At 39.4% G+C, this 23,856-nt stretch overlaps 2 protein-coding genes across 3 annotated transcripts; both read left to right on the top strand.

Annotated features, from left to right (window-relative positions):
• Nucleotides 1-22: 22 nt before the first annotated feature.
• LOC117288878 lies at nt 23-10,368 on the top strand. The gene is made up of 6 exons (XM_033769742.1): nt 23-295; nt 3,583-3,722; nt 4,216-4,335; nt 4,980-5,094; nt 9,683-9,822; nt 10,311-10,368. The coding sequence occupies exons 1-6, from the start codon at nt 128-130 to the stop codon at nt 10,366-10,368; spliced, it is 741 nt and encodes a 246-aa protein (XP_033625633.1). The 5' UTR covers nt 23-127.
• Nucleotides 10,369-12,245: 1,877 nt separating this feature from the next.
• LOC117288802 (glutathione S-transferase theta-1-like) lies at nt 12,246-22,667 on the top strand. 2 transcript variants are annotated; one of them, XM_033769645.1, is made up of 3 exons: nt 12,246-12,518; nt 15,784-15,923; nt 22,544-22,667. In XM_033769645.1, the coding sequence occupies exons 1-3, from the start codon at nt 12,351-12,353 to the stop codon at nt 22,665-22,667; spliced, it is 432 nt and encodes a 143-aa protein (XP_033625536.1). In that variant the 5' UTR covers nt 12,246-12,350. The 2 variants fall into 2 exon arrangements, 1 of the variants encoding a protein (XP_033625536.1); XR_004518912.1 differs by lacking the exons at nt 12,246-12,518; nt 15,784-15,923 and adding an exon at nt 21,976-22,050 and having other exon boundaries at nt 22,544-22,605.
• The last annotated feature ends 1,189 nt before the right edge of the window (nt 22,668-23,856 follow it).

Below are 23,856 nucleotides of genomic sequence, written 5' to 3'. Positions count from 1 at the left end.
TTGAGCACTAGTGCATGAGTCAATGGGAGGGTAAACCTTGATTGTACGTGGCCGGCTGGATAGCTCTCAGCAGACGGAGGTTTCTTTTTCCTCTTGCGGGTCTGTTTCGAAGTGGGAGGCACACGCAATGGACTCACTGTTTAGAAAGTTTCGGTCTTCACCCAGCAGCTCTACGGGAACGGGTAGTGGTGACACAAATGGCACGTCTGTACTGCCTGGCAATAATAAGCCAGTCACTTTATATTTAATACGGTTATCCCCGCCCTGTAGGGCTGTCTGGCTGTATCTTGCGCAGGTAAGAAACGTCTCAAGGTTTCACAGTTTCAAAAAAATCTATTAGAAATATACAATGATTAAAGACTGTGAACACTATTGGTAATTGTCAAAGACTAGTCTTCACAGTTGGTGTATCTCAACATAGTTATGCATGCATAACAAACCTGTGAAATTTTTAGCTTAATCGGTCGTCAAAGTTGCGAGATAACAGTGAAAAAAACAACACCCAGGTCACACGAAGTTGTGTGCTTTCAGATGCTTGATTTCGCTTCGAGACCTCAAATCTAAACTTGAGGTCTCGAAATCAAATTCGTGGAAAATAACGTCTTTCTCGACAACTACGCCACTCCAGAGGGAGCTGTTTCTCACAATGTTTTATACTATCAACCTCTCCCAATTATTCGTATATCAAGAAAGGTTTTATGATGATTACCAAGTAGTGTCCACTGCCTTTAAATTCAAGTATAGACCATTGTATCCTTCTAGTTAAAATATTTTTTAAATATTTTGTTCACAGTCATACATGCTTGATTGTTCTTGTACCCAATTTTAATTTATTAAATCTTCAATGTTTGCTTTAATTTCCTTTCAAGATGTTTCTATTTAATTGTTAACTTTGTACATAGGCCTACATATTATTTTATAGTTTTTTTCGGTCAATTCTAGCAGGCGAGACAATAACTATATGGGAAATGTTTACATTTTGTATCATAATTTTCACATGGAAGAGTTGTAAGAAGCAGCGGGTGAACAAGTTTTGAGTTGTTCACCTACAATAAAAATTATAATATAACGAGCGCCATCATGTTTTACAGACACTGGTTAAGTCAAAAACCAGTCTTCTCAACATATGCAGTTCTCAACATATGCATAAATTACAAACCTGTGAACTTTTACTTTAGGCCAAATATAAAAAAAATACCAGTTGATCGTCCGAATTAAAAAAAAAAAGAGGAGGATGAGGACCTTACTATTTATTATTTACTTTTTCAAGATGGCCGCTTAGTATTTAAAATCAAACAGGCCACCAATTCTTCAGTTTGAATCAACTGCAAACTTATTATACCTATTAGTTGCATGAGGACACTAACAGGGTCGGATAACACTAACAAGATTTACTGGTAGGCATTCACTAATATTGTGTTATGGAACAAAAATAGTATAAAAAAAAGAAGAAAAAAAAAGGATGCGGCCCCCAAAAAGGATGCGGGCGGGGACGATCATTTTATTTATTTATTTATTTATTTGGCCTTAGCTCAAATTGGTCTTCGAAGTTGCGAGATAAAGTTGAAAGAAAAAACACCCTTGTCCCACGAAGTTGTGTGCACTAATTTTGAGGTCTCGAAATCAAATTCATGGAAAATTACTTCTTTCTCAAAAACTATCTCACAATGTGTTATACTACCAACAGCTCGCCAGTACTCGTCACCAAGTATGGTTTTATGCTGGTTATTATTTTGAGTAATTACCAATAGTGTCCACTGCCTTTAAAATTGTCTTCAAACTGTACAAAAATAATGTTTGCGTGAAGTCCATGCTCTGTGGCTCTATGTGTGAAAAGGTGTGATATAACAGGGATGGTCTATTGGGCAGAGAGAATTATCTTCTAGAACAACTGACAGTGGGACACAGTTTTGTGAAGGTTCCCGCTGTTTGGAGTTGACCATGAGGCCAGGGGGCATATTTTTCTTTTCTTCAAAGATTGATGCTAGGACGTGTGGAGAAGTTACAGAAGTGTGTTGTTGTAGTTGTTAAGTGTGTTGGAGCTTCCAACGGTTGGGCAGAGCCGTAGCTCCCGAGCCATGGTTTCGAAAAAAGGCTTTGGTGAAATCAAGGCCGACGGATGGTTTTACTGTAATGTACAAACAATAGGGACACAATGAAGATGGCATCGCCATTGTCTACTGGCTATGAGATATTGGCCTAGCTCCTGAACAACCAAAATTTTTGCGAATAATAATAGTGTCCATGCACTGCACTGTCGTATTGATTCAGTGCTCGTGTTGCAAGAAATCACACCGCCCAGTGCTACCAAATATTTGCTCAATAAATCAATTATTCTTGTAGGCCCCTATAGTAGATTAACTTCCACATCCAAGCAACGAAGCATGGTCAAAGAATGTGAAGCTAATCTTAAGTCGAATTGACATGGACACCAGACCCACCGTTAAATAAAACAAGAGGGGCAAGTGATGGTCAAACATGCTATTTGCCATTATTATTAAACGTAGTAGTAGAGCGAGGGTATCGGTGAAAGTTAAGATGTTTGAACAAAATAATCACCCAACCTGTTAGGACTTGTACTGCTATTTCCCCACCACCAGCACACAGCAACACGGCGGCTGTATTTTTGCACAATGCGCGCGGCAATTTCCAACACTTTTGCAATAAATTCCACCGTTTTACATGTGTAATCCCCAAATCGCGGCCAGAATGGGCGCGTTTGCCATGGGTCAGTATAGCCCACCGCAGCGGCGGCAGTATGGAAAGTCATATCTCGCTATACTTTCTCTTACTTCCAAATTGAAACCGTCAATCGAAAATTTAATATAAGAGCTTGTTACACACCCAGAAGTTTTGACAAAAATTTACTGAATGTGTATCAGTGATCATGGCATTGGATGTTTGCTTGGACACAATTAGGCAGTGGACACAATTGGTAAACACTTAAAATAATTATTAGCATAAAACCTTTCTTGGTGACGAGTAATGAGGAGAGGTTGATGGTATAACAAATTGTGAGAAACGGCTTCCTCTGAAGTGCCACAGATTTTGAGAAAAAAAGTAATTTTCTACGAATTTGGTTTCGAGACCTCAGATTTAGAACTTGAGGTCTCGAAATGAAGTGTGACAAGGGTGTTTTTTTCTTGCATTATTATCTCGCAAGTTCGATGAGCGATTGAGCTCAAAGGCTAGTCTTTGGCAATTACCAATAGTGTCCACTGCCTTTAAACTAATTTATAGTCCAAGTTAAATAAATGCTTTGCAAAAAGATGTTTTACAAAACCATTCACAAATGAAATCATTCTCAGTTTAGCTCTGCAAGGTTCAGCTATAATGACCGGATGGTTCTGTTTCATTTAAATTAATTTTTATTTTTTGCATGTTGTTGTTTGTTTCTTGGTAATTTTGTCGAGATGATTGGAGATGGTGCGATGGGGGTGGTTGCTTTTTTTGTCACAGGTAGAGAGTTAGCGTTTGTCGGGGTGTTTTAGATCATACTAAAGCTTTTGAACAATAAGTGGTAAGATGCATTGAGGAATACGAATTTTAAACTGAGCAGTTGTGAATAAAATTGATTTCCAGAACAAGATCCCATATGCCCTGGTGGATATTGATCCGGCTGCTCCGGTAGATTCCAACGGGCGGAGGCCTGAACTACCAAGTAGTCTTCCACACCAGGACGTCCCAATTTTGGTTGACGGAGAAGTAACCATCTTCGAAGGGTAAGATAATCAACAGTACTTAACAAAAAACATGACACTACCTCACTACCTCGCTGCGCCCAAATTAATTGCATTCTACATTTAATATTATTTCAGAAAGACACTGGACACTATTGGTAATTTTTAAAGAACAGTCTTCTCACTTGGTGTATCTCAATTACATGCATACAATAACAAACCTGTGAAAATTTGAGCTCATATATTGGTCGTCAAAAATGCGAGATAATTGAAAGACAAAACAACCTTTTTACACATAAGTTGTGTGCTTTCAGATGCTTTATTTCGTGACCTCAGAATCTAATTCTGAGGTCTCGAAATAAATTCGTGGAGAATTACTTCTTTCTCGAAAACTATGTTACTTCAGAGGGAGCCGTTTCTCACAATGTTTCATACTATCAACCTCTCCCAATAATTCGTTACCAAGTATTGTTTTATGCTAATATTGTTGTTTATCAACATAACGAAACTAACCTTTCCCTCTTCTTATTTGCAGGCCGGCTATTATACGTTATCTCTCGACTCGCTACACAAACTACAAGGGCTACGGTGTGACTGTATCAGAACGAATGATGGTGGAGTCTCTGATCGCTTGGGCACATAACGATTTACACAGGTAACGATAATGTGACCTGGGGTCGATTTCACAAAGAGTTAGGACTGGTCCTAACTTAGGACTATTCCTAGGACATAAACAAATTGCATGGATAGTCCTAAGTTAGGACGAGTAACTGGTCCTAACTCGAGTTAAGACTAGTCCTAACTCTTTGTGAAATCCACCCATGGACACATTGTAAGACTTTTCCATATGGCGTTATATACCACCATCAGGGCCCAATTTCATAGAGCTACTAAGCACACAAATTTGCTTAGCATGACATTTCTTCCTTGATAAAAACAGGTTTGCCAACCAAATTTCCATGTGATTTTCATGTGGTGATCCCAAACTTATACCCGCACTTTATACAAAAAAATCCTTCACGAAAAACAAGTTTAACCTGAAAACAGTGAAATTGTTGAGAAAGGTGGAACTACCTCCATTCAATGATAACTAAGAAACCAGTTTTTTCCTTTCTTCTGACGTTTAATAGGCAGTTGGACTGGAAATAAAAGGACTTGAGTCAAGACTCATTCAACGTCCCTGACGGTGGAACTCGGTATGATGAGATACACGACTTTTGGACACCCTCCAATACGTGAATTTCACAATAGCTCAACCTCCGATTTCAATAAAAAAAATGTTTGTTTTTTTCCTGACAGTAGGAGGGGCGTACATCCCCCGCCCCTTGATCTGCGCCTGACGGCTTCAGTCTTGGGTCGAAATGACCTGTATTTATGTGCGATCTTTTCGTTGGGATATGCCAGGAAGAGTCAGGTACAAAATTGCGCCTCTCTATACATCATGGTTAGGTCAAGATCATTAGTCAAACATAATGGATAATTTAGTTCAAACCACTACTATCTCAGCAAGAGAAGTCATAAATACCTCTGACAGTTTCGCTATTCCTATTGGTGGAGAGACCGTCACGTGGGTGTGTATAAACCTTTGTTGAAGACCAGTAAAAAGTGTTAACAACACGGGCATGACACGTGAGCTTATAAGACAGTTTGTTCATTCCTATTGGTCGAGAGCAACGGCCAGGACAGTTGTTGTGCCACATCACGCGATACGCGCGACGCGCACAGCATTCCCTTATTTTGTTTACCCGAGGGCGGCGGAGGGCCTTACCATTATTTTAATACCATTTCATAGCTGGAGGGGTGTTGTGTTGAAAGAAGTCATTGAACAGTTATAATTTTTGCATTTATTTTACTTTTGACCAAAGGTGTTGATGTGTTTTGACCGAAAAGGTATTTATGAATTGGAATCAAAGTGTGTTGAATCGGTTTTCAACTATAGGGTTTAACCCGCCGAGGCCTGGTTCTTTATAATTTACCTCGACTTCGTCTCGGTAAAATTATCAAGAACCAGGCCTCGTTGGGATTAAACCACTAGTTGATTCCTCTTCACTACACATTGATTTCCTTATTCAATGTTTGTCTTCATCACTTCGCAAGTCCCTTTATTCAAACAAGGCTTACACCATACCGTCTAATTGTAAAATGTTTGATTCGGGTTTGAACAAATTTGCTCAGTTTGCGCGCACTCCCAAACAAAAAATGGGGCAGAATGTTGACATGGGGTCAAAGGTGATGAGCGAGCCCGAATTCTTGGAGTCAGTTCCTTGCTAACCCACAGTAAAGGTCACGTAAACTACGAGACGAGGACAAAGTTGTCATGGTCATTGCATCATTAAGCATTGAGACTTGTGTTTATAGAAAGCACTTGTGCAGAGACATCTCATTGTATTGTAAGGAGAGCCTTAATCACGCATCGATCGAGATTCTTACTCTTCAAACTTGGAATGTCTTTGAGCACTAGTGCATGAGTCAATGGGAGGGTAAACCTTGATTGTACGTGGCCGGCTGGATAGCTCTCAGCAGACGGAGGTTTCTTTTTCCTCTTGCGGGTCTGTTTCGAAGTGGGAGGCACACGCAATGGACTCACTGTTTAGAAAGTTTCGGTCTTCACCCAGCAGCTCTACGGGAACGGGTAGTGGTGACACAAATGGCACGTCTGTACTGCCTGGCAATAATAAGCCAGTCACTTTATATTTAATACGGTTATCCCCGCCCTGTAGGGCTGTCTGGCTGTATCTTGCGCAGGTAAGAAACGTCTCAAGGTTTCACAGTTTCAAAAAAATCTATTAGAAATATACAATGATTAAAGACTGTGAACACTATTGGTAATTGTCAAAGACTAGTCTTCACAGTTGGTGTATCTCAACATAGTTATGCATGCATAACAAACCTGTGAAATTTTTAGCTTAATCGGTCGTCAAAGTTGCGAGATAACAGTGAAAAAAACAACACCCAGGTCACACGAAGTTGTGTGCTTTCAGATGCTTGATTTCGCTTCGAGACCTCAAATCTAAACTTGAGGTCTCGAATCAAATTCGTGGAAAATAACGTCTTTCTCGACAACTACGCCACTCCAGAGGGAGCTGTTTCTCACAATGTTTTATACTATCAACCTCTCCCAATTATTCGTATATCAAGAAGGTTTTATGATGATTACCAAGTAGTGTCCACTGCCTTAAATTCAAGTATAGACCATTGTATCCTTCTAGTTAAAATATTTTTTAAATATTTTGTTCACAGTCATACATGCTTGATTGTTCTTGTACCCAATTTTAATTTATTAAATCTTCAATGTTTGCTTTAATTTCCTTTCAAGATGTTTCTATTTAATTGTTAACTTGTACATAGGCCTACATATTATTTTATAGTTTTTTTCGGTCAATTCTAGCAGGCGAGACAATAACTATATGGGAAATGTTTACATTTTGTATCATAATTTTCACATGGAAGAGTTGTAAGAAGCAGCGGGTGAACAAGTTTTGAGTTGTTCACCTACAATAAAAATTATAATATAACGAGCGCCATCATGTTTTACAGACACTGGTTAAGTCAAAACCAGTCTTCTCAACATATGCAGTTCTCAACATATGCATAAATTACAAACCTGTGAACTTTTACTTAAGGCCAAATAAAAAAAATACCAGTTGATCGTCCGAAATTTAAAAAAAAAAGAGGAGGATGAGGGCTTTATTATTTACTATTTTTTTTCAAGATGGCCGCTTAGTATTTCAATTCAAACAGGCCACCAATTCTTTAGTTTGAATCAACTGCAAACTTATTATACCTATTAGTTGCATGAGGACACTAACAGGGTCGGATAACACTAACAAGATTTACTGGTAGGCATTCACTAATATTGTGTTATGGAACAAAAATAGTATAAAAAAGAAGAGAAAAAAAAGGATGCGGCCCCCAAAAAGGATGCGGGCGGGGACGATCATTTTATTTATTTATTTATTTATTTGGCCTTAGCTCAAATTGGTCTTCGAAGTTGCGAGATAAAGTTGAAAGAAAAAACACCCTTGTCCCACGAAGTTGTGTGCACTAATTTTGAGGTCTCGAAATCAAATTCATGGAAAATTACTTCTTTCTCAAAAACTATCTCACAATGTGTTATACTACCAACAGCTCGCCAGTACTCGTCACCAAGTATGGTTTTATGCTGGTTATTATTTTGAGTAATTACCAATAGTGTCCACTGCCTTTAAAATTGTCTTCAAACTGTACAAAAATAATGTTTGCGTGAAGTCCATGCTCTGTGGCTCTATGTGTGAAAAGGTGTGATATAACAGGGATGGTCTATTGGGCAGAGAGAATTATCTTCTAGAACAACTGACAGTGGGACACAGTTTTGTGAAGGTTCCCGCTGTTTGGAGTTGACCATGAGGCCAGGGGGCATATTTTTCTTTTCTTCAAAGATTGATGCTAGGACGTGTGGAGAAGTTACAGAAGTGTGTTGTTGTAGTTGTTAAGTGTGTTGGAGCTTCCAACGGTTGGGCAGAGCCGTAGCTCCCGAGCCATGGTTTCGAAAAAAGGCTTTGGTGAATCAAGGCCGACGGATGGTTTTACTGTAATGTACAAACAATAGGGACCAATGAGATGGCATCGCCATTGTCTACTGGCTATGAGATATTGGCCTAGCTCTGAACAACCAAAATTTTTGCGAATAATAATAGTGTCCATGCACTGCACTGTCGTATTGATTCAGTGCTCGTGTTGCAAGAAATCACACCGCCCAGTGCTACCAAAATTTTCAATAAATCAATTATTCTTGTAGGCCCCTATAGTAGATTAACTTCCACCACAACGAAGCATGGTCAAAGAATGTGAAGCTAATCTTAAGTCGAATTGACATGGACACCAGACCCACCGTTAAATAACAAGAGGGGCAAGTGATGGTCAAACAGCTATTTGCCATTATTATTAAACGTAGTAGTAGAGCGAGGGTATCGGTGAAGTTAAGATGTTTGAACAAAATAATCACCCAACCTGTTAGGACTTGTACTGCTATTTCCCCACCACCAGCACACAGCAACACGGCGGCTGTATTTTTGCACAATGCGCGCGGCAATTTCCAACACTTTTGCAATAAATTCCACCGTTTTACATGTGTAATCCCCAAATCGCGGCCAGAATGGGCGCGTTGCCATGGGTCAGTATAGCCCACCGCAGCGGCGGCAGTATGGAAAGTCATATCTCGCTATACTTTCTCTTACTTCCAAATTGAAACCGTCAATCGAAAATTTAATATAAGAGCTTGTTACACACCCAGAAGTTTTGACAAAAATTTACTGAATGTGTATCAGTGATCATGGCATTGGATGTTTGCTTGGACACAATTAGGCAGTGGACACAATTGGTAAACACTTAAAATAATTATTAGCATAAAACCTTTCTTGGTGACGAGTAATGAGGAGGTTGATGGTATAACAAATTGTGAGAAACGGCTTCCTCTGAAGTGCCACAGATTTTGAGAAAAAAAGTAATTTTCTACGAATTTGGTTTCGAGACCTCAGATTTAGAACTTGAGGTCTCGAAATGAAGTGTGACAAGGGTGTTTTTTTCTTGCATTATTATCTCGCAAGTTCGATGAGCGATTGAGCTCAAAGGCTAGTCTTTGGCAATTACCAATAGTGTCCACTGCCTTTAAACTAATTTATAGTCCAAGTTAAATAAATGCTTTGCAAAAAGATGTTTTACAAAACCATTCACAAATGAAATCATTCTCAGTTTAGCTCTGCAAGGTTCAGCTATAATGACCGGATGGTTCTGTTTCATTTAAATTAATTTTTTTTTTTGCATGTTGTTGTTTGTTTCTTGGTAATTTTGTCGAGATGATTGGAGATGGTGCGATGGGGGTGGTTGCTTTTTTTGTCACAGGTAGAGAGTTAGCGTTTGTCGGGGTGTTTAGATCATACTAAAGCTTTTGAACAATAAGTGGTAAGATGCATTGAGGAATACGAATTTTAAACTGAGCAGTTGTGAATAAAATTGATTTCCAGAACAAGATCCCATATGCCCTGGTGGATATTGATCCGGCTGCTCCGGTAGATTCCAACGGGCGGAGGCCTGAACTACCAAGTAGTCTTCCACACCAGGACGTCCCAATTTTGGTTGACGGAGAAGTAACCATCTTCGAAGGGTAAGATAATCAACAGTACTTAACAAAAAACATGACACTACCTCACTACCTCGCTGCGCCCAAATTAATTGCATTCTACATTTAATATTATTTCAGAAAGACACTGGACACTATTGGTAATTTTTAAAGAACAGTCTTCTCACTTGGTGTATCTCAATTACATGCATACAATAACAAACCTGTGAAAATTTGAGCTCATATATTGGTCGTCAAAAATGCGAGATAATTGAAAGACAAAACAACCTTTTTACACATAAGTTGTGTGCTTTCAGATGCTTTATTTCGTGACCTCAGAATCTAATTCTGAGGTCTCGAAATAAATTCGTGGAGAATTACTTCTTTCTCGAAAACTATGTACTTCAGAGGGAGCCGTTTCTCACAATGTTTCATCTATCAACTCTCCCAATAATTCGTTACCAAGTATTGTTTTATGCTAATATGTTGTTTATCACATAAACGAAACTAACCTTTCCTCTTCTTATTTGCAGGCCGGCTATTATACGTTACTCTCGACTCGCTACACAAACTACAAGGGCTACGGTGTGACTGTATCAGAACGAATGATGGTGGAGTCTCTGATCGCTTGGCACATAACGATTTACACAGGTAACGATAATGTGACCTGGGGTCGATTTCACAAAGAGTTAGGACTGGTCCTAACTTAGGACTATTCCTAGGACAAACAAATTGCATGGATAGTCCTAAGTTAGGACGAGAACTGGTCCTAACTCGAGTTAACTAGTCCTAACTCTTTGAAATCCACCCTGGGACACATTGTAAGACTTTTCCATGGCGTTTATATACCACCATCAGGGCCCAATTTCATAGAGCTACTAAGCACAAATTTGCTTAGCATGACATTTCTTCCTTGATAAAACAGGTTTGCCAACCAATTTCCATGTGATTTTCATGTGGTGATCCCAAACTTATACCCGCACTTTATACAAAAAATCCTCACGAAAAACAAGTTTAACCTGAAAAACAGTGAAATTGTTGAGAAAGGTGGAACTACCTCCATTCAATGATAACTAAGAAACCAGTTTTTTCCTTTCTTCTGACGTTTAATAGGCAGTTGGACTGGAAATAAAAGGACTTGAGTCAAGACTCATTCAACGTCCCTGACGGTGGAACTCGGTATGATGAGATACACGACTTTTGGACACCCTCCAATACGTGAATTTCACAATAGCTCAACCTCCGATTTCAATAAAAAAAATGTTTGTTTTTTTCCTGACAGTAGGAGGGGCGTACATCCCCCGCCCCTTGATCTGCGCCTGACGGCTTCAGTCTTGGGTCGAAATGACCTGTATTTATGTGCGATCTTTTCGTTGGGATATGCCAGGAAGAGTCAGGTACAAAATTGCGCCTCTCTATACATCATGGTTAGGTCAAGATCATTAGTCAAACATAATGGATAATTTAGTTCAAACCAACTATCTCAGCAAGAGAAGTCATAAATACCTCTGACAGTTTCGCTATTCCTATTGGTGGAGAGACCGTCACGTGGGTGTGTATAAACCTTTGTTGAAGACCAGTAAAAAGTGTTAACAACACGGGCATGACACGTGAGCTTATAAGACAGTTTGTTCATTCCTATTGGTCGAGAGCAACGGCCAGGACAGTTGTTGTGCCACATCACGCGATACGCGCGACGCGCACAGCATTCCCTTATTTTGTTTACCCGAGGGCGGCGGAGGGCCTTACCATTATTTTAATACCATTTCATAGCTGGAGGGTGTTTGTTGAAAGAAGTCATTGAACAGTTATAATTTTTGCATTTATTTACGTTTTGACCAAAGGTGTTGATGTGTTTTGACCGAAAAGGTATTTATGAATTGGAATCAAAGTGTGTTGAATCGGTTTTCAACTATAGGGTTTAACCCGCCGAGGCCTGGTTCTTTATAATTTACCTCGACTTCGTCTCGGTAAAATTATCAAGAACCAGGCCTCGTTGGGATTAAACCACTAGTTGATTCCTCTTCACTACACATTGATTTCCTTATTCAATGTTTGTCTTCATCACTTCGCAAGTCCCTTTATTCAAACAAGGCTTACACCATACCGTCTAATTGTAAAATGTTTGATTCGGGTTTGAACAAATTTGCTCAGTTTGCGCGCACTCCCAAACAAAAAATGGGGCAGAATGTTGACATGGGGTCAAAGGTGATGAGCGAGCCCGAATTCTTGGAGTCAGTTCCTTGCTAACCCACAGTAAAGGTCACGTAAACTACGAGACGAGGACAAAGTTGTCATGGTCGTTGCATCATTAAGCATTGAGACTTGTGTTTATAGAAAGCACTTGTGCAGAGACATCTCATTGTATTGTAAGGAGAGCCTTAATCACGCATCGATCGAGATTCTTACTCTTCAAACTTGGAAAAGAAATCATCAAGAAATGTCTTTGAGCACTAGTGCATGAGTCAATGGGAGGGTAAACCTTGATTGTACGTGGCCGGCTGGATAGCTCTCAGCAGACGGAGGTTTCTTTTTCCTCTTGCGGGTCTGTTTCGAAGTGGGAGGCACACGCAATGGACTCACTGTTTAGAAAGTTTCGGTCTTCACCCAGCAGCTCTACGGGAACGGGTAGTGGTGACACAAATGGCACGTCTGTACTGCCTGGCAATAATAAGCCAGTCACTTTATATTTAATACGGTTATCCCCGCCCTGTAGGGCTGTCTGGCTGTATCTTGCGCAGGTAAGAAACGTCTCAAGGTTTCACAGTTTCAAAAAAATCTATTAGAAATACAATGATTAAAGACTGTGAACACTATTGGTAATTGTCAAAGACTAGTCTTCACAGTTGGTGTATCTCAACATAGTTATGCATGCATAACAAACCTGTGAAATTTTTAGCTTAATCGGTCGTCAAAGTTGCGAGATAACAGTGAAAAAAACAACACCCAGGTCACACGAAGTTGTGCTTTCAGATGCTTGATTTCGCTTCGAGACCTCAAATCTAAACTTGAGGTCTCGAAATCAAATTCGTGGAAAATAACGTCTTTCTCGACAACTACGCCACTCCAGAGGGAGCTGTTTCTCACAATGTTTTACTATCAACCTCTCCCAATTATTCGTATATCAAGAAAGGTTTTATGATGATTACCAAGTAGTGTCCACTGCCTTTAAATTCAAGTATAGACCATTGTATCCTTCTAGTTAAAATATTTTTTAAATATTTTGTTCACAGTCATGCTTGATTGTTCTTGTACCCAATTTTAATTTATTAAATCTTCAATGTTTGCTTTAATTTCCTTTCAAGATGTTTCTATTTAATTGTTAACTTTGTACATAGGCCTACATATTATTTTATAGTTTTTTTCGGTCAATTCTAGCAGGCGAGACAATAACTATATGGGAAATGTTTACATTTTGTATCATAATTTTCACATGGAAGAGTTGTAAGAAGCAGCGGGTGAATAAGTTTTGAGTTGTTCACCTACAATAAAAATTATAATATAACGAGCGCCATCATGTTTTACAGACACTGGTTAAGTCAAAAACCAGTCTTCTCAACATATGCAGTTCTCAACATATGCATAAATTACAAACCTGTGAACTTTTACTTTAGGCCAAATATAAAAAAATACCAGTTGATCGTCCGAATTAAAAAAAAAAGAGGAGGATGAGGACCTTACTATTTATTTACTTTTTTCAAGATGGCCGCTTAATATTTAAAATCAAACAGGCCACCAATTCTTCAGTTTGAATCAACTGCAAACTTATTATACCTATTAGTTGCATGAGGACACTAACAGGGTCGGATAACACTAACAAGATTTACTGGTAGGCATTCACTAATATTGTGTTATGGAACAAAAATAGTATAAAAAAAAGAAGAAAAAAAAGGATGCGGCCCCCAAAAAGGATGCGGGCGGGGACGATCATTTTATTTATTTATTTATTTATTTGGCCTTAGCTCAAATTGGTCTTCGAAGTTGCGAGATAAAGTTGAAAGAAAAAACACCCTTGTCCCACGAAGTTGTGTGCACTAATTTTGAGGTCTCGAAATCAAATTCATGGAAAATTACTTCTTTCTCAAAATTATCTCACAATGTGTTATACTACCAACAGCTCGCCAGTACTCGTCACCAAGTATGGTTTTATGCTGGTTATTATTTTGAGTAATTACCAATAGTGTCCACTGCCTTTAAAATTGTCTTCAAACTGTACAAAAATAATGTTTGCGTGAAGTCCATGCTCTGTGGCTCTATGTGTGAAAAGGTGTGATATAACAGGGATGGTCTATTGGGCAGAGAGAATTATCCTCTAGAACAACTGACAGTGGGACACAGTTTTGTGAAGGTTCCCGCTGTTTGGAGTTGACCATGAGGCCAGGGGGCATATTTTTCTTTTCTTCAAAGATTGATGCTAGGACGTGTGGAGAAGTTACAGAATGTGTTGTTGTAGTTGTTAAGTGTGTTGGAGCTTCCAACGGTTGGGCAGAGCCGTAGCTCCCGAGCCATGGTTTCGAAAAAAGGCTTTGGTGAAATCAAGGCCGACGGATGGTTTTACTGTAATGTACAAACAATAGGGACACAATGAAGATGGCATCGCCATTGTCTACTGGCTATGAGATATTGGCCTAGCTCCTGAACAACCAAAATTTTTGCGAATAATAATAGTGTCCATGCACTGCACTGTCGTATTGATTCAGTGCTCGTGTTGCAAGAAATCACACCGCCCAGTGCTACCAAATATTTGCTCAATAAATCAATTATTCTTGTAGGCCCCTATAGTAGATTAACTTCCACATCCAAGCAACGAAGCATGGTCAAAGAATGTGAAGCTAATCTTAAGTCGAATTGACATGGACACCAGACCCACCGTTAAATAAAACAAGAGGGGCAAGTGATGGTCAAACATGCTATTTGCCATTATTATTAAACGTAGTAGTAGAGCGAGGGTATCGGTGAAAGTTAAGATGTTTGAACAAAATAATCACCCAACCTGTTAGGACTTGTACTGCTATTTCCCCACCACCAGCACAGCAACACGGCGGCTGTATTTTTGCACAATGCGCGCGGCAATTTCCAACACTTTTGCAATAAATTCCACCGTTTTACATGTGTAATCCCCAAATCGCGGCCAGAATGGGCGCGTTTGCCATGGGTCAGTATAGCCCACCGCAGCGGCGGCAGTATGGAAAGTCATATCTCGCTATACTTTCTCTTACTTCCAAATTGAAACCGTCAATCGAAAATTTAATATAAGAGCTTGTTACACACCCAGAAGTTTTGACAAAAATTTACTGAATGTGTATCAGTGATCATGGCATTGGATGTTTGCTTGGACACAATTAGGCAGTGGACACAATTGGTAAACACTTAAAATAATTATTAGCATAAAACCTTTCTTGGTGACGAGTAATGAGGAGAGGTTGATGGTATAACAAATTGTGAGAAACGGCTTCCTCTGAAGTGCCACAGATTTTGAGAAAAATAATTTTCTACGAATTTGGTTTCGAGACCTCAGATTTAGAACTTGAGGTCTCGAAATGAAGTGTGACAAGGGTGTTTTTTTCTTGCATTATTATCTCGCAAGTTCGATGAGCGATTGAGCTCAAAGGCTAGTCTTTGGCAATTACCAATAGTGTCCACTGCCTTTAAACTAATTTATAGTCCAAGTTAAATAAATGCTTTGCAAAAAGATGTTTTACAAAACCATTCACAAATGAAATCATTCTCAGTTTAGCTCTGCAAGGTTCAGCTATAATGACCGGATGGTTCTGTTTCATTTAAATTAATTTTTATTTTTTGCATGTTGTTGTTTGTTTCTTGGTAATTTTGTCGAGATGATTGGAGATGGTGCGATGGGGGTGGTTGCTTTTTTTGTCACAGGTAGAGAGTTAGCGTTTGTCGGGGTGTTTTAGATCATACTAAAGCTTTTGAACAATAAGTGGTAAGATGCATTGAGGAATACGAATTTTAAACTGAGCAGTTGTGAATAAAATTGATTTCCAGAACAAGATCCCATATGCCCTGGTGGATATTGATCCGGCTGCTCCGGTAGATTCCAACGGGCGGAGGCCTGAACTACCAAGTAGTCTTCCACACCAGGACGTCCCAATTTTGGTTGACGGAGAAGTAACCATCTTCGAAGGGTAAGATAATCAACAGTACTTAACAAAAAACATGACACTACCTCACTACCTCGCTGCGCCCAAATTAATTGCATTCTACATTTAATATATTTCAGAAAGACACTGGACACTATTGGTAATTTTTAAAGACAGTCTTCTCACTTGGTGTATCTCAATTACATGCATACAATAACAAACCTGTGAAAATTTGAGCTCATATATTCGGTCAAAAGCGAGATAATTGAAAGACAAAACAACCTTTTTACACATAAGTTGTGTGCTTTCAGATGCTTTATTTCGTGACCTCAGAATCTAATTCTAGGTCTCGAAATAAATTCGTGGAGATTACTTCTTTCTCGAAAACTATGTTACTTCGAGGGAGCCGTTCTCACAATGTTTCATACTATCAACCTCTCCCATAATTCGTTACAAGTATTGTTTTATGCTAATATTGTGTTTATCAACATAACGAAACTAACCTTTCCCTCTTCTTATTGCAGGCCGGCTATTATACGTTATCTCGCGACTCGCTACACAAACTACAAGGGCTACGGTGTGACTGTATCAGAACGAATGATGGTGGAGTCTCTGATCGCTTGGGCAACATAACGATTTACACAGGTAACGATAATGTGACCTGGGGTCGATTTCACAAAGAGTTAGGACTGGTCCTAACTTAGGACTATTCCTAGGACATAAACAAATTGCATGGATAGTCCTAAGTTAGGACGAGTAACTGGTCCTAACTCGAGTTAAGACTAGTCCTAACTCTTTGTGAAATCCACCCATGGACACATTGTAAGACTTTTCCATATGGCGTATATACCACCATCAGGGGCCCAATTTCATAGAGCTACTAAGCACACAATTTGCTTAGCATGACATTCTCCTTGATAAAAACAGGTTTGCCAACCAAATTCCATGTGATTTTCATGTGGTGATCCCAAACTTATATCCCGCACTTTATACAAAAAAATCCTCACGAAAAACAGTTTAACCTGAAAAACAGTGAAATTGTTGAGAAAGGTGGAACTACCTCCATTCAATGATAACTAAGAAACCAGTTGTTTTCCTTTCTTCTGACGTTAATAGGCAGTTGACTGGAAATAAAGACTTGAGTCAAGACTCATTCAACGTCCCTGACGGTGGAACTCGGTATGATGAGATACACGACTTTTGGACACCCTCCAATACGTGAATTTCACAATAGCTCAACCTCCGATTTCAATAAAAAAAATGTTGGTTTTTTTTCCTGACAGTAGGAGGGGCGTACATCCCCCGCCCCTTGATCTGCGCCTGACGGCTTCAGTCTTGGGTCGAAATGACCTGTATTATGTGCGATCTTTTCGTTGGGATATGCCAGGAAGAGTCAGGTACAAAATTGCGCCTCTCTATACATCATGGTTAGGTCAAGATCATTAGTCAAACATAATGGATAATTTAGTTCAAACCACTACTATCTCAGCAAGAGAAGTCATAAATACCTCTGACAGTTTCGCTATTCCTATTGGTGGAGAGACCGTCACGTGGGTGTGTATAAACCTTTGTTGAAGACCAGTAAAAAGTGTTAACAACACGGGCATGACACGTGAGCTTATAAGACAGTTTGTTCATTCCTATTGGTCGAGAGCAACGGCCAGGACAGTTGTTGTGCCACATCACGCGATACGCGCGACGCGCACAGCATTCCTTATTTGTTTACCCGAGGGCGCGGAGGGCCTTACCATTATTTTAATACCATTTCATAGCTGGAGGGGTGTTGTGTTGAAAGAAGTCATTGAACAGTTATAATTTTTGCATTTATTTACGTTTTGACCAAAGGTGTTGATGTGTTTTGACCGAAAAGGTATTTATGAATTGGAATCAAAGTGTGTTGAATCGGTTTTCAACTATAGGGTTTAACCCGCCGAGGCCTGGTTCTTTATAATTTACCTCGACTTCGTCTCGGTAAAATTATCAAGAACCAGGCCTCGTTGGGATTAAACCACTAGTTGATTCCTCTTCACTACACATTGATTTCCTTATTCAATGTTTGTCTTCATCACTTCGCAAGTCCCTTTATTCAAACAAGGCTTACACCATACCGTCTAATTGTAAAATGTTTGATTCGGGTTTGAACAAATTTGCTCAGTTTGCGCGCACTCCCAACAAAAAATGGGGCAGAATGTTGACATGGGGTCAAAGGTGATGAGCGAGCCCGAATTCTTGGAGTCAGTTCCTTGCTAACCCACAGTAAAGGTCACGTAAACTACGAGACGAGGACAAAGTTGTCATGGTCGTTGCATCATTAAGCATTGAGACTTGTGTTTATAGAAAGCACTTGTGCAGAGACATCTCATTGTATTGTAAGGAGAGCCTTAATCACGCATCGATCGAGATTCTTACTCTTCAAACTTGGAAAAGAAATCATCAAGAAATGTCTTTGAGCACTAGTGCATGAGTCAATGGGAGGGTAAACCTTGATTGTACGTGGCCGGCTGGATAGCTCTCAGCAGACGGAGGTTTCTTTTTCCTCTTGCGGGTCTGTTTCGAAGTGGGAGGCACACGCAATGGACTCACTGTTTAGAAAGTTTCGGTCTTCACCCAGCAGCTCTACGGGAACGGGTAGTGGTGACACAAATGGCACGTCTGTACTGCCTGGCAATAATAAGCCAGTCACTTTATATTTTAATACGGTTATCCCCGCCTGTAGGGCTGTCTGGCTGTATCTTGCGCAGGTAAGAAACGTCTCAAGGTTTCACAGTTTCAAAAAATCTATTAGAAATATACAATGATTAAAGACTGTGAACACTATTGGTAATTGTCCAAAGACTAGTCTTCACAGTTGGTGTATCTCAACATAGTTAATGCATGCATAACAAACCTGTGAAATTTTTAGCTTAATCGGTCGTCAAAGTTGCGAGATAACAGTGAAAAAAAACAACACCCAGGTCACACGAAGTTGTGTGCTTTCAGATGCTTGATTTCGCTTCGAGACCTCAAATCTAAACTTGAGGTCTCGAAATCAAATTCGTGGAAAATAACGTCTTTCTCGACAACTACGCCACTCCAGAGGGAGCTGTTTCTCACAATGTTTTATACTATCAACCTCTCCAATTATTCGTATATCAAGAAAGGTTTTATGATGAATTACCCAAGTAGTGTCCACTGCCTTTAAATTCAAGTATAGACCATTGTATCCTTCTAGTTAAAATATTTTTTAAATATTTTGTTCACAGTCATACATGCTTGATTGTCTTGTACCCCAATTTTAATTATTAAATCTTCAATGTTTGCTTAATTTCCTTTCAAGATGTTTCTATTTAATTGTTAACTTTGTACATAGGCCTACATATTATTTTATAGTTTTTTTCGGTCAATTCTAGCAGGCGAGACAATAACTATATGGGAAATGTTTACATTTTGTATCATAATTTTCACATGGAAGAGTTGTAAGAAGCAGCGGGTGAACAAGTTTTGAGTTGTTCACCTACAATAAAAATTATAATATAACGAGCGCCATCATGTTTTACAGACACTGGTTAAGTCAAAAACCAGTCTTCTCAACATATGCAGTTCTCAACATATGCATAAATTACAAACCTGTGAACTTTTACTTTAGGCCAAATATAAAAAAAATACCAGTTGATCGTCCGAATTAAAAAAAAAAAGAGGAGGATGAGGACCTTACTATTTATTATTTACTTTTTTTTTTTCAAGATGGCCGCTTAGTATTTAAAATCAAACAGGCCACCAATTCTTCAGTTTGAATCAACTGCAAACTTATTATACCTATTAGTTGCATGAGGACACTAACAGGGTCGGATAACACTAACAAGATTTACTGGTAGGCATTCACTAATATTGTGTTATGGAACAAAAATAGTATAAAAAAAAGAAGAAAAAAAAGGATGCGGCCCCCAAAAAGGATGCGGGCGGGGACGATCATTTTATTTATTTATTTATTTATTTGGCCTTAGCTCAAATTGGTCTTCGAAGTTGCGAGATAAAGTTGAAAGAAAAAACACCCTTGTCCCACGAAGTTGTGTGCACTAATTTTGAGGTCTCGAAATCAAATTCATGGAAAATTACTTCTTTCTCAAAATTATCTCACAATGTGTTATACTACCAACAGCTCGCCAGTACTCGTCACCAAGTATGGTTTTATGCTGGTTATTATTTTGAGTAATTACCAATAGTGTCCACTGCCTTTAAAATTGTCTTCAAACTGTACAAAAATAATGTTTGCGTGAAGTCCATGCTCTGTGGCTCTATGTGTGAAAAGGTGTGATATAACAGGGATGGTCTATTGGGCAGAGAGAATTATCCTCTAGAACAACTGACAGTGGGACACAGTTTTGTGAAGGTTCCCGCTGTTTGGAGTTGACCATGAGGCCAGGGGGCATATTTTTCTTTTCTTCAAAGATTGATGCTAGGACGTGTGGAGAAGTTACAGAAGTGTGTTGTTGTAGTTGTTAAGTGTGTTGGAGCTTCCAACGGTTGGGCAGAGCCGTAGCTCCCGAGCCATGGTTTCGAAAAAAGGCTTTGGTGAAATCAAGGCCGACGGATGGTTTTACTGTAATGTACAAACAATAGGGACACAATGAAGATGGCCTCGCCATTGTCTACTGGCTATGAGATATTGGCCTAGCTCCTGAACAACCAAAATTTTTGCGAATAATAATAGTGTCCATGCACTGCACTGTCGTATTGATTCAGTGCTCGTGTTGCAAGAAATCACACCGCCCAGTGCTACCAAATATTTGCTCAATAAATCAATTATTCTTGTAGGCCCCTATAGTAGATTAACTTCCACATCCAAGCAACGAAGCATGGTCAAAGAATGTGAAGCTTATCTTAAGTCGAATTGACATGGACACCAGACCCACCGTTAAATAAAACAAGAGGGGCAAGTGATGGTCAAACATGCTATTTGCCATTATTATTAAACGTAGTAGTAGAGCGAGGGTATCGGTGAGAGTTAAGATGTTTGAACAAAATAATCACCCAACCTGTTAGGACTTGTACTGCTATTTCCCCACCACCAGCACACAGCAACACGGCGGCTGTATTTTTGCACAATGCGCGCGGCAATTTCCAACACTGTTGCAATAAATTCCACCGTTTTACATGTGTAATCCCCAAATCGCGGCCAGAATGGGCGCGTTTGCCATGGGTCAGTATAGCCCACCGCAGCGGCGGCAGTATGGAAAGTCATATCTCGCTATACTTTCTCTTACTTCCAAATTGAAACCGTCAATCGAAAATTTAATATAAGAGCTTGTTACACACCCAGAAGTTTTGACAAAAATTTACTGAATGTGTATCAGTGATCATGGCATTGGATGTTTGCTTGGACACAATTAGGCAGTGGACACAATTGGTAAACACTTAAAATAATTATTAGCATAAAACCTTTCTTGGTGACGAGTAATGAGGAGAGGTTGATGGTATAACAAATTGTGAGAAACGGCTTCCTCTGAAGTGCCACAGATTTTGAGAAAAAAAGTAATTTTCTACGAATTTGGTTTCGAGACCTCAGATTTAGAACTTGAGGTCTCGAAATGAAGTGTGACAAGGGTGTTTTTTTCTTGCATTATTATCTCGCAAGTTCGATGAGCGATTGAGCTCAAAGGCTAGTCTTTGGCAATTACCAATAGTGTCCACTGCCTTTAAACTAATTTATAGTCCAAGTTAAATAAATGCTTTGCAAAAAGATGTTTTACAAAACCATTCACAAATGAAATCATTCTCAGTTTAGCTCTGCAAGGTTCAGCTATAATGACCGGATGGTTCTGTTTCATTTAAATTAATTTTATTTTTTGCATGTTGTTGTTTGTTTCTTGGTAATTTTGTCGAGATGATTGGAGATGGTGCGATGGGGGTGGTTGCTTTTTTTGTCACAGGTAGAGAGTTAGCGTTTGTCGGGGTGTTTTAGATCATACTAAAGCTTTTGAACAATAAGTGGTAAGATGCATTGAGGAATACGAATTTTAAACTGAGCAGTTGTGAATAAAATTGATTTCCAGAACAAGATCCCATATGCCCTGGTGGATATTGATCCGGCTGCTCCGGTAGATTCCAACGGGCGGAGGCCTGAACTACCAAGTAGTCTTCCACACCAGGACGTCCCAATTTTGGTTGACGGAGAAGTAACCATCTTCGAAGGGTAAGATAATCAACAGTACTTAACAAAAAACATGACACTACCTCACTACCTCGCTGCGCCCAAATTAATTGCATTCTACATTTAATATTATTTCAGAAAGACACTGGACACTATTGGTAATTTTTAAAGAACAGTCTTCTCACTTGGTGTATCTCAATTACATGCATACAATAACAAACCTGTGAAAATTTGAGCTCATATATTGGTCGTCAAAAATGCGAGATAATTGAAAGACAAAACAACCTTTTTACACATAAGTTGTGTGCTTTCAGATGCTTTATTTCGTGACCTCAGAATCTAATTCTGAGGTCTCGAAATAAATTCGTGGAGAATTACTTCTTTCTCGAAAACTATGTTACTTCAGAGGGAGCCGTTTCTCACAATGTTTCATACTATCAACCTCTCCCAATAATTCGTTACCAAGTATTGTTTTATGCTAATATTGTTGTTTATCAACATAACGAAACTAACCTTTCCCTCTTCTTATTTGCAGGCCGGCTATTATACGTTATCTCTCGACTCGCTACACAAACTACAAGGGCTACGGTGTGACTGTATCAGAACGAATGATGGTGGAGTCTCTGATCGCTTGGGCACATAACGATTTACACAGGTAACGATAATGTGACCTGGGGTCGATTTCACAAAGAGTTAGGACTGGTCCTAACTTAGGACTATTCCTAGGACATAAACAAATTGCATGGATAGTCCTAAGTTAGGACGAGTAACTGGTCCTAACTCGAGTTAAGACTAGTCCTAACTCTTTGTGAAATCCACCCATGGACACATTGTAAGACTTTTCCATATGGCGTTATATACCACCATCAGGGCCCAATTTCATAGAGCTACTAAGCACACAAATTTGCTTAGCATGACATTTCTTCCTTGATAAAAACAGGTTTGCCAACCAAATTTCCATGTGATTTTCATGTGGTGATCCCAAACTTATACCCGCACTTTATACAAAAAAATCCTTCACGAAAAACAAGTTTAACCTGAAAAACAGTGAAATTGTTGAGAAAGGTGGAACTACCTCCATTCAATGATAACTAAGAAACCAGTTTTTTCCTTTCTTCTGACGTTTAATAGGCAGTTGGACTGGAAATAAAAGGACTTGAGTCAAGACTCATTCAACGTCCCTGACGGTGGAACTCGGTATGATGAGATACACGACTTTTGGACACCCTCCAATACGTGAATTTCACAATAGCTCAACCTCCGATTTCAATAAAAAAAATGTTTGTTTTTTTCCTGACAGTAGGAGGGGCGTACATCCCCCGCCCCTTGATCTGCGCCTGACGGCTTCAGTCTTGGGTCGAAATGACCTGTATTTATGTGCGATCTTTTCGTTGGGATATGCCAGGAAGAGTCAGGTACAAAATTGCGCCTCTCTATACATCATGGTTAGGTCAAGATCATTAGTCAAACATAATGGATAATTTAGTTCAAACCACTACTATCTCAGCAAGAGAAGTCATAAATACCTCTGACAGTTTCGCTATTCCTATTGGTGGAGAGACCGTCACGTGGGTGTGTATAAACCTTTGTTGAAGACCAGTAAAAAGTGTTAACAACACGGGCATGACACGTGAGCTTATAAGACAGTTTGTTCATTCCTATTGGTCGAGAGCAACGGCCAGGACAGTTGTTGTGCCACATCACGCGATACGCGCGACGCGCACAGCATTCCCTTATTTTGTTTACCCGAGGGCGGCGGAGGGCCTTACCATTATTTTAATACCATTTCATAGCTGGAGGGGTGTTGTGTTGAAAGAAGTCATTGAACAGTTATAATTTTTGCATTTA

Source organism: Asterias rubens, chromosome 4, assembly GCF_902459465.1.
Source record: "Asterias rubens chromosome 4, eAstRub1.3, whole genome shotgun sequence".
NCBI lineage: Eukaryota > Metazoa > Echinodermata > Asteroidea > Forcipulatida > Asteriidae > Asterias > Asterias rubens.
Note: the sequence above shows the minus strand (reverse complement) of the source record. Positions and strands in the feature narration are given on the sequence as shown.